Here is a 15,310-nt window from a genome sequence, read left to right as displayed (position 1 = left end):
TTCATTTTCTGGAGGTGAATGATGGCACTGCAGTGGAATGTGCTTGATTCTTTGGTCAGGAACGGTGTCGTTCTGTGATTGAAAGCATCTTCCCACACTGCTTTCGTCCCTTGGGTACTTCTGCTTCTGCCCTACCTTGTAACCAGCACAGCTGCTTTTACAGCCAGACTGTGAACTTGAGCAAAGAATTGATGTGGCTGAACTTCCTTTCATCTGGAGATGTTGTTCTCAGCTTGTGAGTTTCTAGTTCCCCAAGCCAGGGCCAGGATACAAATGTGTCCTGGTAGGAGTGACTGCCACAGGAAATGTGGCACTCCTAGTTGATCGTGTATTGTGATTTCAACTGATGCCTTAGATTGCTATAATGAATTTCATCAGTTTTAACTGCATTGTGGACTACTTCAAATGTAGATATTTTGGGGTTTGCCTCCTTTCCTCTCTTGCCCTATTGTATGGTGCTTTCCTGCCAGCACTATTTCAGATGCACCAGTCTGGCCATTCCTGAATCAGATTAGCTCATGGGTGCAACAGAAAGTAGCAACTCAGTGTTTTCTTTTGGATCAATGAGTTAATGCAAGTTGTTATTTGGTTCAGTGATCATAAGGCAGGAAAGGAGAGCAATCACATGTTTTAAGCAGTATTCTGCAATTAGCTGTAAGGGAGAAAATCCTGTCTCTGTGTTAGAGCTGAGGACTCCTGAGCGTGGGGGGATTGTGACCTGCCTTATTTTGAACTGCAGTGAGATATTAATTACAGTAGTTGTTGTTGTTATTTGACCTGTTTAGAGGTGACATTGTTTTTCTGCGACTACAGAAAAGCAAGGTAAGGTTCCATGGTTTGCAGGGAGCAGGTTTAATGTTTTACCCACAGAAACAACACAGTTGTTGCATTTCAATTAGCAAAGATTTTTTGAAAGAAAGTAAATTCTTTTGGAAACATTACCACTAATGTTGTTATTTTCAGACAGGTTTGTAAGTATACAGTCTTTTGTGTTGCTGGGAGTTTTGTATTCAATTTTTTTTTTTCCCCTTTGGTAACAGGCTACCATGAGTTCTTTGCTTAAGCATTTATTTTTTTCCCCCAAAGTTTTATGTCATCTGCTGTTGTTGATTGATTAGAAGTCTGTCTCACTGGCTTTTTTGAAATTTTTCACCTTTTGTTCTCTCTCAATCTTTGCTGTTCTGACAGCACCACAAGTTCTGTTCAGAAATGTACTCCGACATTTTTATTGAAACTGAATCTAAAACTCTGTCCTCCCATAAGCTTTTGATAATACCTGTATTAGAATAAACTGAATTTATCTCCAAACAGTATTCAGTAATGCTCTGAAGTGACAGTCGTTTAACATTTTGGTTTTCTGAAGCTTTTAACATGGATTTGTATAGTATTTTCAACTTTTAGAAAGGCTTTAACTTTTTTAGTGTGTGTAGTTAGTTTGTTTTTTTAATGCTTAGTTTTGTTAATCTGATATGCTTCTAACATTCAATAAAACATGGATTGTGAGCACCAAAATGACTATAATAAGATGAGTTATTAAAAAACCCTAACACCCTGCATTTGAATTGTTTGGACAGAGCCTTCTTTGTGAGAAGGTTATCAGGGATGGAAAGGTTCTGCTAAATCACAAAAATAGACCTACAAGGCTGAAATGTTATTATTTTACTGAGTGGTGCTATTAATCATCCTGATTTAGGGAATAAAAGCATAAACAGGGTCTGAGTAGCTGTGAGGTTGCTTTATTAATGTGTGTTTGATGGTAGATATAACAAATGATAGTGCAGCAGCCTCCTGCTGCCTTCTCTCCTCAGTATTTTTGGCATTTTTTTTCTGCTGCCTGCTGTACCTGTCTGGCTGTCAAAACAGTAAAGAAATACTTTCCCTGAAAAGTCCTACCCCTTTTCCTGTCTCTGCCTAATCCATCTCCCTGAGCATTCCGCAGTGCACCACGGGACAGTGGTTTGAGTACCTCACTCGGGAGAATTACTGGGAGAGCACGGGAGGATTATTACCAGGGCTGCTGACAGCAGTCACCTGAGGCTGCAGCACGTGCTGATGCCAAGTTGCCAGGGTTGCCAGAGGCTAATAAGGCATGTCCAGGCCTCAGTTAGGTTTTGGTGTGGCAGTAATCCATTAGGAAGCTGGGTTGATATCAGGGATCTCTGGGAGCTTCTGTGATCCTCCCTTAAATAACTTTGTGTTCCTGCAGCTGTTTCGCTGAGGAGGAGAGATTCACTTGCAGAATAGGCTGATATCTGGGGGGATTAAAAACTGGAAGCCTACATCATATAGGTTGTTTTGTTTTTATTCAAACTCCAGGTAACAGGAAAATTTGGATTATAAATAGAAAGCTTAACAGTGGGAGTAATATAATATAGATCATTTGTACACGTGAGTGAATGACCTTCATAGCGAACCTATGAGTCATTCCAGTGAGAATAAATGGACTACAAAACAATTAACTGCAGTGGTTTTATTTGCTAGTTGATATGCTAGGCTGACAAAATGGCCTTTTTTTAAATCTGGCATAGTGCTTGTTTTGGAAATTATAATTCCTATATTTCCATGCCCAATTGTTGGTTTAATTTCTATAAAAGTACTGATGGGTCACCTTCATCTTGAGGAAAACTTGTTTTACATGGAAAAACAAGAAAAGAAACTACAAAACAAAAAGTCTGAGGTAGGAAAAAAAACCTTACACTTGCTTGTCAGGTGTATGTAAGGTAAACATTTGGTCCCTCCAGGGGAGGGAGGGAGGGATAGGGTTATTTTCTAGTTGGTTTAGGCATTGGATGTCTTTGCTGATGGGAGTTTATGTCTGACCCTCAGTGGCTGCTGTTGTTCAGCATAAATACGTTGTGACATTTCACGTTTAAGTAATTGCACGTTAACCAGATGGTAACTTATATCTTTTTATTATCATACTGATTACTTAATGATGCATAATGCATATTGCATTGACTTGGAGATTTGTCATAAATCAACTTGGATTTTTGTGGAGGTACCAGAGGTGGAATAAATACTGCATTTCTGACCTTTGCTTTGTCAGTTGTAGTCCTGAACAGTCACGCAGCTAGTAATCTTTCCTTGCTTTCATACTGGTATTGCTGCTGTCACCAGGGTCTGCATTTTCTGAGCTTATTCTGAGCAGTGTTTCAGACTGTTACCTTTCAATATCCCCTACTTGCAGAACTTGGTAAAATCATGGCTATTGTACAACACTGATTCTAGGAGAGCTGAGATTGATGAAGAGAGTAGTTGTAGTTAATAAACTTCTCTGGTTTTAATGCAAGTGTTATGTTTATTGAATATCTGTTTTATGAGTGTAGTTTTTAAGGTTGTTCTTTGTCTCAGGAGAACTAGAAAAAAGCAGTTTTTGGATAATTCTAGTAATACTTATTTTTCCTTTTCTTCAGGAAAATGTGATAAAGTAAATAAAGATTGCTTGTATAGGTGTCTGGTGTTGTGTCCTGTAACAAACCCCCACTGCCTTTCTTTTTTTTTTGCTTTGAAAGAGACTATTGTCTTCCTGATGGGGATGGAACAACAGCTGTTCTGAGTGACATAACAGTGGAACTTGAACTTGAAATAGCACTTTATCCATGACCCCCTTTCTCTGTTTTTCCCCTCTTCCTCCTGCTTGGTTTGGACTGAATGCCTCTTCGGGACACCTTGTGTAAACCTTCGTACTTTGCTGCCTAAATGTGCATCAGAATACGTGTTTGAAGTATCTAATGTGGCAAGTGCTAAAATTAACACTTGGAACACTTCAGTATTATGAGTCATCAATCCCTGGTTGCTGTTTTTATATTTCAATAATTAATATAACCTATCTGGAAGTTACTTTTCAGAGACCTATCACGGTGATCCACAATAAATTTTGAATAGAAATAAACTAGAAAATTCAGGTACCTGTGTGCTAAATTTTACATTAGGTGTACTGCTTTTTAATGTTAAACAGCTAAAATAAAGAAATCACCTAGTTTTTATATATAGAATTATTTTTAGGTCCAAAAGTGAAACAGAATCTAGTCCAGAAGGATCATAAGCATTACCTTTGAGGGACTGTTAGTTCAGTAGCATCAAATATTTTAAAGGAAGAATTTTATCTGTAACAAGAAATGTTTTGTTTTGTTTTTAATAAAGAATCCCTAATGATTGAATACAGAATCACTAAGTAATGCTGACCTCTTCAATGTTGTCTTCTGTTTTGTAGAAGACCCTTTTGAGGACTTCTTTGGGGGCAGACGGGGTCCAAGGGGAAGCAGAAGCAGAGGTGGTGGAGGATCATTTTTCACTGCCTTTGGTGGATTCCCTGCTTTTGGAAGTGGTTTTAGTCCATTTGACACAGGTAAATACCACAATATTTAAGAAGGAGTATGGGTTTGGTTCACAAAGGATTGCAATGTATTAAACTACCTTCTCCATTCAGGAGATTGTGGGGATGTGATTTTTTAAATTAAGCTCTCTCTGTAAGGTGTGAATGTAAATAAAACTATAGGTACAGTATTTGGGCTACCTGAAAGTTCATGTAAAGTGAACAGACCTCTAGGAAGTAATACTTTCTGTGGTCATTATTCTGGTGCTACAGTTTCTTTATAGCTTTAGAATTGTTTTTGTTCTCTTTGTTTTTAAGTGTTGGGAGTGTGATGGCTTTTAGGTCCTGAAAATACACGTTAAAAATGTGTGCCTGAACCCCATGGTACTACTTAGCCTGGGGTGACCAGTTTGGATGCTGACCTGGGTATCTCAGAGGTTACTGAGAGCTACTGACAGTCAGCATCCTTTAGAATGAGTCTAAGTGTTAAGATTCTGGGTATTATTTGGGGTGTTACTGCCACAAGACCAGTCCTGCTTGCCAGCTCAGGGCATCCCAGCACAAATGATCAGATTCACTAGAGCTGCTGGCTTTACCCTGAGTGGAGAGAAAGGGGAATGGTTGAGTTCAGCAGACAAGCTTGAATGCCTTTTCAGGGGAGGAGTTGACAAATGTTTTTTGCACAATGCTGTGCATTTGGAACTTGAACTGTGGGTCCATATGAGAGAAATAGATGGGGCCAGAGTTAGGTTTTTATTCCCACACTGATGTTTAATAATATCTAGTCACTGATGCTGTGTTGATGCAACCAAGGGCATCCTGAAACTAGGATGTAGTCTGAGGGGATGAGAAATTTTGATCCCACAGTCATGCAAAAATACGTTTTTGGTCAAATGCCTTCTTTTCCACTAGGTTTTACTTCGTTTGGTTCTCTGGCACATGGGGGCATTACTTCGTCGTTCTCTTCTTCGTCATTTGGTGGCGGTGGGATGGGCAACTTCAAATCAGTATCAACCTCAACTAAAATAGTTAATGGCAGAAAAATTACTACAAAGAGGTAAGTGATATAAATATATTTCTGTGAAACTATTTGTAGAGACTTAAATAGCTATAATTACATGCATATAAATATACTATATCTTTGTACACATACCTATAGTGATACATGTATGTGTTTTTCTTTTTACTTTTGTTGTTCTGTTCTTTATATTACTTGGATTTCTTTGCTTTAAAACATTTTGAGATGCTGTATTGGGTTCTCTCACTCTTCTTGGCATTATTGAGTTGCTTAATGGTGTAGCTGGAGGTCTTGCAGGCCTTCAGAACATCCTGTGTAGTGCTGCATCTTTTATTGTGGTCCCTGTCTAATGTCTGCCCAGATACCTTGAACTTCTGGAAGGGAAACGTGTACTTGGTTTCTACTGATTCTGAAGCTTTTAACTGGTGTTTAGGGGGACTTTGCATTTTGCAGACATTATGAAGACTTTCCCCTAACATCTGCTCTGGTTTGCTTTCATAGGTAGTGTTTGAGTGAAGTCTTTGTAGTAATTTTCTTCTGTCTATTAAGTGAAATAAGCAACTGAACTTGCTTTGGAGAAAAATGTTCCTGTTTGTTGGAAACTGATCTTTCAAGTATTATAACACGGTGTAGCTTCTGGCTATTTCATGCTTGTGATGGGGAAATCATTGCATTTGGCAAACCCAAATCTTTTTAGCTATAGAATAAACGGAACATCATTAAAATGTAAATTACAGGAGTACTGAACAAGTAGTTAAATGTAATTTCAGTACTTAATAAAAAGTCATGGAAAAGCAAGGGAGGACAGATTTTTTTTGTCTGGTGACTTGTCCCATATTTTAAAGTGCAGGGCTCTTCTGTGTCCTGTTGCACTGGAGAGATCCCGTCATCTTGACCACTTGAAAGCAGCCTCTGTCATCACATGCTGGTGTGGTCATGATACTTTTCTGTGAGCGTCTTCCAGAAAAATCTGAAAACTGCCTCAAAAGTTTTGAGGGAGTTGTGCCATGTGAGAGAGACCAGAGAAAGTGTTTATGCAAAAGTTTGTTTTAACATTAAAAAATAGACTGTATCAGGTATGCTGCTGTCATACCTTCGTTACCATATCTAAGAAGGGAGGGGAGAAGCAAGAAATGTGGTTAACCACGTCTAGGAAGACACAGTTACTATCTCTGAGAAGTCCTCTTGCTTTGTGGAATATCTGCCCACAAAGCAGCTGAGTCTAAAGAAGATTCATATCCCAGCACATCCAGTGAAAATCTCCTCTGAGTAATATTTTGCTTTGGGCAAGAAGCTGTTCCCTCTGTTTTTAATATGGGTGTATTCTCTTCAACAAGTCTGATCTCCAGAAAGTTCTGTATTCATCCATGTGGTTTCCTCGTTTGAATCACAAGGGGAGAATTCCCAAATGGCTAAAGTTTAGGCAAAAATTAAATGTGCTAAAATTAATTTAAACATTCCTTATCTTCCCATTTCTAAACCAAACAAGGATAAAAACCCCAAACCCACAAAGCTCTTTATTAATCCCTTTTTCCAGTCAGGGATACTTGAATTTTGCACCGTACATGATGGTCATAAACTTGGTGTATGGGAGGTCTACAAATTTCTTGCTCTGATCAAATGAACCCTGGGTTAAAGACTGTCTAGCATGTCTTACATCATGCAAAATTGTGATTGTGTCTAGAATATTATGCATTTAACAGACAGGTAACTAAATGCAGTGTCGAGATTGTGCAGTTGATCTGTCAAGATACTTAGTTCTAGATAGGAGTATAGTGTCAGCACAACTGGGACAGTGTATGAGGTGGCAGCTGTAACTGTGAACTCTACAAACTGGAGGATTCCAGCTTCCAGAAAGCAATTTTCCTGCTATAAATAAGCAATATTGGTGGGGAAATGCAGATGGTTACTGGTTGCATTTCCTGTGCTGGTAAATATGAAAGCATGACAACTGCAGTTGTGTTTAGCAGGCGTTGCCCTGTTACAGTTTGTTATCTAAAATCAAGGTCTGGTGTGTATTTGAAACTGCTTGCAGTGCTTTGAAATGACTGATGGTGTTTTTGTCCTGCAGGATTGTTGAGAATGGACAAGAGAGAGTAGAAGTTGAAGAAGATGGCCAGTTAAGGTCGCTAACAATAAATGGTAAGGAGCAGCTACGCTTGGATAACAAGTAATTCAACGCACGCATTTAACAGAAATTTTAAGCTATAACAGCCACCATTTGAGGATTGACAGGAACATTTTTTGAAGATTTCAAATGAATTCAACTTTCTGTATATCGGTACTCAATCTTAAGTAGTATAAGTAGCTCACAGAAGCTCGTATTTGTCATAGACTTTTGAGTTATTGTTGGGACCACATCAATTGGACCATTTTTTGTCCTTAAAATTGTTGTAAACTTCTGTATGCACTTTTCTTTTCTTATCTGTGATCAAGGTGAACCATGATCCTTCAGTAGTGCTAGGGCGAGATGTACACTAACACTAGCATGAATCTTGCTTTTTCCAATTTGAAATGTGAGCCAATTAGTAGTTTTAAGTCTGCTGTGAAGTTAAAAGTTCCAGGATAACCTTTTTAATAATTTCAACTTTTTTTTTTTTTTTTTTTTTTAATGTTTAGTAGTGAACAATGTTAATACATTTCTGGTAATGCATTTCTGGTTTAAATAAATTAAGGATGTTTTCTAGTTGTGCATGAATGCAGACAACTTAGTAAGTTTTGACAAATGTTTAAATGTGTAATGTAAGCAAAAGGTAAACAAAAGTGAAGCCAGTGAGCTGAGTCTTTTGTCATTTGCTAAAAAAAAATTCAAAATGAATAAATGCTGATGTTTGTGGTGCATTCTTTCATGAATGGCATTTGTAACCTTCTTGTGTCTGTGTGTGATTTGGGCAACTTGGGAAAACGGTGCTTTTTGGTTTTTTTTCCTTACCATCTTTTTCTTTAGTCTTAAGGATGAGGGCCTTTTTTCTTTGCAGATGTTTTCTCCAGTGTGACTGAAAACATGATTTTTAATTTCTTTTCTAAACCTGTATTGAAGCACCTATTTTTTTAGAAGCATTCAGGGGCTGACTCTCTAACTCCATCTTTTACCCTAGTATGCAAGTATTGTAGGTCTAGGCTTAAAAAAGTTTTCCAAAGTTTTAAGTTCTGAGATTGCTTCAAAAATAAATAGACAGGAAATCAATAATTATAAAGAGGCTTTCTGAATAAGATTTTTTGTCATTTTGTGATCAAATAATAATTACTTTGAAGATTTATATTAAATTATTGGCATTATAGTATCTCACTCCTATTTCAAGTCCTCAACCAAAAATCAAGAATTGGATTAATGCCCTTTGTTAAAGTAATGGAGTGAAGCAAAGTGTCCATTTGTAGCTAAGACCAGATTTTCAAAGTTTAGTGAAAGATGACTTGGTTCAGTGTGTCACTGAGAAAGCATGTGAGTGACTAATGGCACTTGTTAACAGCTGCCAGGCTCTGGGTACTTCTGTGCATAATTGTGGATGTGCAGTTTTCATCTGTGCACCAGCTTTGAACATCTGGCTTTCACAAAACTCTTCAGGGTGGCTTAGTGTTTAAAAAAAAAAAAAAAAAAAAAGCATGGTGTTTTCAAATGATCACCTAATGCCTTCATGCTGAACACCATCTGCTTCATACTAACAAATGTGTGTTGATTATTAAATACATTGAAAATGTTTGCTCTTGTTTTTTATGAAGGAAAACCATTTCAACTTAAGCCAAACCAACAAGCTAACAAACTGCTGCAACAGAACACATATTTGTAGCAAAGTTAGTATATTGTACTTTTGTCCCTCTACCATTAGTGCTAATTTGATAGAGCCAAACAAAATAACATGTAAAAGAAGAAATAAATATGCGATTTGGTTTGGGGACTAAAGAAGTTATGTACCTTTCCAAGTTCTTTGCAGAGTTCCTGTTACTTCAGTGTTGTGTTTTTGATGTAGAAGCACAAACTCAGTTTAGAACTAAACAGTGTTTTCTTGTTAATGCTGTTTTTTCCTTCCCCATGTATGTTACTTCTTGATCCAGATAACTAAACAGGCATTTTATTTTAAAATCTGGCTTTGTTGTGATGTCTTGAGTTATTAAAAATGTTAATTTATATTTATGGGACACAGTGTGCTCCTTTAAATTATGTAAACTGTAAAAAGTGCTTCAAAATTGATTAACCAAGTCAAATAAAATTAGGACAATCTGGAGTTGAGTTTGAATGCCTTCTTGTGGATATCCATAGGTTTTACATTAAACTGCCAAGCTTCGCCTTCTAGTTTAATCCCAGGTTGTCATCTTCAACATTTAAATCACCTCACTCAGGTTAAGAACACACTTAGGGTGGCACAGCTGCCAGTCTTAAATCTGTACCCACGTGCTTGTCCTAGATCACCTTGCCTAGACAAGTGTGGTCCTTCTCACAGTGTTACACCCAAACAGGTCACACCAGGGTTCTGGGATGAAATCCTGGAGTACTGTAAATGTGCTCAAGATCTGGTGCTTTGGGGCAGTCGCTTGTTCTGCTCTCGGATCCCTAAACTGGCTGTCAGAGCAGGACAAAACCCAGCACTAAAATGGCAGTGCTGCACTTCCTTGGTGGAAAGAGAAACTGTCAAAACACGAGGAATGAGTCAGCAGAAGGCAGAATTAGGCAGCAGAGATTCCTGCAGTAGTGAGATATCCACACACCAGCCTTTGCACAGGCTGGGGGTTGATCTGGGTGGATATGTGGTCTTGGTCCAAGTATATCATTGGACTGGCAGTTCGAGTTCCAGATGTAAAAGACTCCTTTACACTTGACTGAAACCTAGTGGTCTCCATCTCTTTCAGTACATGGAAGACAGGTTGGTTTTTTTGAAATAACACCACATCTACCTTCTTTTTTTGATGCAACTTACTGCATCCAGCTTCATTTTTAAAACACAAAATAAATCTGCATTCTATGTTTACTGTCAAGTCATTTAAAATTCTCCCTAGTATGTATTATATATTCGGAATTTCCTCTACTGAATTTGTTTTCTCTTGAAAACCCACTTACTACGTTCCTTTTTAATACGTAATTTGCATGGATGGACAAGACCTACTCACTACAAGTGATGGATCATCAAGGACAGCAAATTTCCTTAAACTTCAGTCTTGGCCAAGATAGTACAAAACACTTGATAAAAGAAAAAGTTCTTAATTCTAGCAAATGCTAAGCATCAAATCTATCATGGGCTGAGGCAGCTTTCAAAAACAGGTGCTGTTGGATTAAAAGTGCCATTTCTTCATACATGAGGGGTTAATTTTGAATTTTTAGGGACACCATCCCATTTAAATTGAGCTTCCTCCAGTTGTTTGGAAAAACTAAGATGGAGTTTTTGAACCTGCTAAGTCATTTACTCTTTCATGCTCTGCTTCAAAGTTCATTGGTGGACACAATAACTTTGTAATGCTTTCTCCTGGTGCAACCTCTTTTTGGTCCCTTGTGCATGGCAGTAATTTCAGTGCATTACACTAACTCAAGTTTCTCTCTGGATTGCATGGCACCTACCCCTTCCGCTCAGCTTTACTGAACAAGTCTGGGAGTTTGCCTTAGAATGCTTCACATTTTAAAATGGCTGCAGCCCTTGATGTTCTCAGTTCTCACAGTACCTTCTCTGTTGGGAATCAGAGGCGTTGTCCTGTGGTGTAGGGGACAAAGCTGCTCTGCAGAGCACGTGTACGTAGCATTTGTAAGATGGATGTTGTATCAACTCGTGATTAATTGATGAACTGAGTGAGAATGCTGAAAACAAGATTGTAAAAGAGTTAAAAACCTGTCATCTCTTAAGCCCAAGGGTTTTGTATTTCTCTTGTCAGTGTTTGTGTTTGGCTATTTTGTTTCTTTGCCTCCAGTGTTGTGGCATCAGGTGTAACTGGATGTTTGTTTGTCTTTTGTATTTAACTGTGCTGTGTTTCAGAACATCTCTGAGATGGTCCAGTGATAAAGTTATATTTTATTTTTTATCTTTGGAAATGGGAGTTTTATTACTGAATCAGTTTCTGTTTTGTTTGAGAAGCGTGCTCATTACCTGTTTTGCCTGAGTTTAATCTGTGGTGGTAATAGGATAGTGTTTCTAAAGGTGGTTGTGCTGCAAAGTCAATGCTGTAGCTGTCTGGTGCTCTGGTCAGAGAACCTTGGAGAAGTGCTCAGTGTTAGTGCAGTGGTTTAACTTAGTAATAGAATACTTGTTATCCTTTTTGTGGAACCTTTTCTTAGTTCTTTTGGAAAACCTGCCTCTTTGGTTGTGATTTTTGGATGTCTTGGTGTTTGGGCTTATTTATAAGTCATGATGTTCTCACAGGGTGGTGGCAATATGGACATCAGTAGTCTGCCAGTCAGCAGTAACCAGACTTTGAAACTTTGCCTTTTTGTAACATAAGAAAAGAAAGCTTGTTTGTACTGTCTGCTCCCTCTGGTCTTGTGTAATTTGGGATTGAACTGTGAGCACAGCCTTGCTTGACATAGTACTCAACATAATTAGTTTGGGTTTTGTTGTTGTTGCTTGTCTTCAAGTGGTTGTTTTAGGTACAGAACTTCTTATCTTCCGCATGAAATGCTGAAATGGTCCTTTTGTTGCGCTGGTGTTGGAATGAACCATGTTTAATTTGTGAGCATTGCAAACTATATCTTTTGAGTTTATAATTCTAGTGGGTTTATTGCTTGGTCTGCTTTGGTTTTGGAAAAAATGGCTAGAATTGGTTGTTGAGTGAAGTGAACTGAAAGGTTAGAGCTGAAGGTGGTTGGTTTATACGCTGCTACACAGGTCATACATTCACAAAACAGCAAACCTCATGTTTCAGATGCTGCTGTCAGATTAAAAAAAAAAAAAAAAGAAAAGAAATAATTAAAATCCTGTGATGATCAGAGCCATACCCTGAACCTCTGCAAGCTGGCTGCTGATTCACACTCACCGGAACTTCTCTGCAAACTGTGTTCTGGCAGACTCAGTGCTGCGTTAGGTGTTATCTTACTTACAACAGCTGGTAGAAAGTTAATCAAAAACCCACACGAGCACCCCGTGCCCTGTCATGCTTACCATGGCCAAAAGATGTGCAGCAGCTTGGATGTGATAGTGCCCAGGTCTGAGAGCTGGGACGTCCTGGTGTGAGATAGATTGCACTGATGGCCTGAGTGCTAATTACCTTCTAAATAAAGGAAGCGGAAGACTCCTCCCTGAGAAGATACCAGCTTTGAAATGTCATGGTGGGGATTAAAGTATATTTAATTGAGAAGTAAAGCGTTCTATTAGAAGGATGCTATTAAGTAGAATTGTGTCTTCAGTTCTTTGGCTTTTACAATAATGTCATCTTTTGCAGCATATTGGGTTCATTTTAAACTCACTAAAAATAGATCATTTTTGAGCTTGACTTAAAATTGACAATCCAGAAAATAGATTTTTAGAGGCTTCTGGTAATAACTCTTAAAACTTTGCTTTGCCCTATAATTTATCCTTACAACTGAATCACAGATGAGAGCTCTTTCAGCTGTTCTTGTCAATGCAGCCAACTTGAAATGAATTTCATAAAAGTAGGGGAAAAAACCAAACCCATAGGTGCCAACTTTACCAGCAGTGGAAATAGAGCTGAATCCTTTCATACAGCTGAATGTTAATTCTGAGAGAGATTAAATACACCTGGTTTGTAACAACTCAAGTAAGGATGCCAGTCTGTTCAGTGACGTGACAAATGACAGTTCCTCGGGAAGGCTTCAGTTCCTCCTTTTCTTGACTGCTAAAAGTGAGCTATGAAATCTTCTGCATTGTTTCTCATCTGTAAATTTATTTGAGTTACTAGTATGGGAGAGGAATCCAGCCTAGGCAACTGGTCGTAAAATTCATTTTGTGGAACACACATTCCTGATGGCCAGCAGAGAGAATTATTTTGGCTGTGTCTGTAATTGGAGTTGCTTGGAGGTGTTACTAAACCACCTGAAGATGCAAAGCAGTAGCTCTGGAATCTTCTATCTTGGCTGCAGTCACAAGCTTGATTGAACTGAGGTCCAGGAGGGGAATTTACCTCCCAGACAAAAAAAACACCAGTCATAAGTCTGCAGAGGCTTTGAGACATCTGGTCGAGAAGCTGGGCAGCCCCATCAGTCTTTCAGTTTCCCTCCAGAAATAAATGTGTCTGTGTTAATCTCTGTAAGTGATATATGGAGTAAGATTAACTTGCTAATATATCACATATTTGCATAACTGTCACCACAGCCACCTCTGGCAAACTTCTTTCCTTGACATGCAGTTGGAGGCTGCTTTTTATTCTTTACAGAAACTAAATCTGAATTTGTCATCCTGTTGCGATATTTGTCATGCTCAGCAATGGGGTACTGAGCCTTGCTTTTGTGAGACAGCACATCCTTCAGCATCAGTCTCTTGTCATTCTTCCAGGAGGAGCTAGACCAAAATTGCTTTGAACTTCTGTAGGAAAGTATTTCTGGAGGAAAAGGGAGAAAACTCCCATGGCCAAGGCTTGGCCTTTCCTGCAGCCTCTCTTAGCCAGTCAGAGGACTAAGCCTTTTGTCTTCAGAGGACCCTGGCCAGGCTTTCTGTAGTAACACTGCCTCTTGTCAGAAGGCACTTTGGTGTTTTGAGTTATTTGGACATGCCCTGCGAAGCAGTCACTCAGACACTCCCCAGAATTAGTTTCTAATCTCAGTGTATGCATTTCGTACTGCTGGGGCTTACAGGAAATATGGGCAGGTCCTTGTCACTGAATGTACTGCACTTCAATAAGGAAGGGGCATTTTTTATTCATCTGTGCTACACAAACTGGGAGCTGGCTGTCCAGGAGAGCAGTAGAAGGCTAGAAATTCTCTTAGAGCTGTTTTGGGTTTATCTGGTGTTGCCTCCAAGCACGGGTAGCTTTCACAAACCTCCTGCCCTCAGTTTTTGAGTGAGCTCCTGAGTGAGTGCAAAGAGGTGGAAGATTTGTTTTCTCAGGGAGATTCACCTTCAGAGTTAAGACAACCACCAAAATGTTTTCTGGGGTTGGATATTTTAGCCCCTGAGAAGAACAGCAAATCTTAAGATCCTTGAAACCAGCAAGGGAGAAGCAGGAAAACAATGCACTCTGTTTTGCGCTGTTGACATGAAATTTCAAGGGCTTTTCTCCTCCTTTGGTCTTTGCCTTTCTCATCAGGAAAACACGATCACGAGTTGTCCCAGTGAATGCAGGAGGGGTGGGTGTTTGTCTTGTCTCCTCTTCACCCTGCCTGTTCCCTGCCGGCCCCGGCTCTGGGCTGCTCTGGAGGCTTGCTTCCTTTCCAGCACAGGCAAGGGAGGTGCTTCTGCAGCCTGAGGATGGGGTGCCAAATTCCACTTTGATTCTGAAAAAATGTGTACACCAGAAAGAAAAAACTGTACATATTAAAGGTCTCCTTGTTTGGAAGAAGAGTATAAATATTTGTATCAGGCTAGACAAATTCAAATGAGAAGATAAACATACATTTTTAACACATGGATGATTAACTGTTGGAAGAACCTGCCAAGAGCAGTAGTTTCTCTGGCTTTCAGTGTCTTAAAAAGACCAACTTTTTGAAAAATATCTTTTAGTGAGAAGGGAGTGTTTGGATTTTACAGAGAAGCAGTGGAAGCTCGGGAGCCTGGGGCACAGACCGAGATGCAACAGAGCACAGTGTTCCTTCAGGCCTTCCTTCATGGTCTGTGTCCTGGCTTCTTCCCTTTCCTTCCTGCTGTGTCAGTGTTAATGCACATGTCATATTCTCTGCCCTTGGTTTTGAGTCTGGGAGATGCTTTGGTGGTGTGGGGACCACCTTGTATCTCGGGAGGTGCCGAGGAAGCGGGGGGAGCTGGGAAGAGAGGAGGCAACACCACGTGCACCTGGGGCAGCCTGATGACTGTTGCCCTTAAACACCCAGTTTGGGATGTGTAGGTGCCAAGAGTGGACTTCATGTGGGAGAAGATGTTCTGGATCTGTGC

At 39.3% G+C, this 15,310-nt stretch overlaps 1 protein-coding gene across 3 annotated transcripts in view; it reads left to right on the top strand.

Annotated features, from left to right (window-relative positions):
* The window catches only part of DNAJB6 (DnaJ heat shock protein family (Hsp40) member B6), a 59,897-nt gene that overhangs the window by 20,911 nt on the left and 23,676 nt on the right, over window positions 1-15,310 (top strand). For all 3 annotated transcript variants that reach the window (XM_050322704.1, XM_050322687.1, XM_050322696.1), the window contains exons 6-8: window positions 4,214-4,348; window positions 5,228-5,372; window positions 7,405-7,475. In XM_050322704.1, coding sequence (XP_050178661.1) covers window positions 4,214-4,348; window positions 5,228-5,372; window positions 7,405-7,475 — 351 coding nt within the window. The remainder of the gene's footprint in view (window positions 1-4,213; window positions 4,349-5,227; window positions 5,373-7,404; window positions 7,476-15,310) is intronic.

This window comes from Myiozetetes cayanensis, unplaced genomic scaffold (assembly GCF_022539395.1).
Source record: "Myiozetetes cayanensis isolate MyiCay16 unplaced genomic scaffold, myiCay2020 scf1, whole genome shotgun sequence".
Classification (NCBI taxonomy): domain Eukaryota; kingdom Metazoa; phylum Chordata; class Aves; order Passeriformes; family Tyrannidae; genus Myiozetetes; species Myiozetetes cayanensis.
Note: the sequence above shows the minus strand (reverse complement) of the source record. Positions and strands in the feature narration are given on the sequence as shown.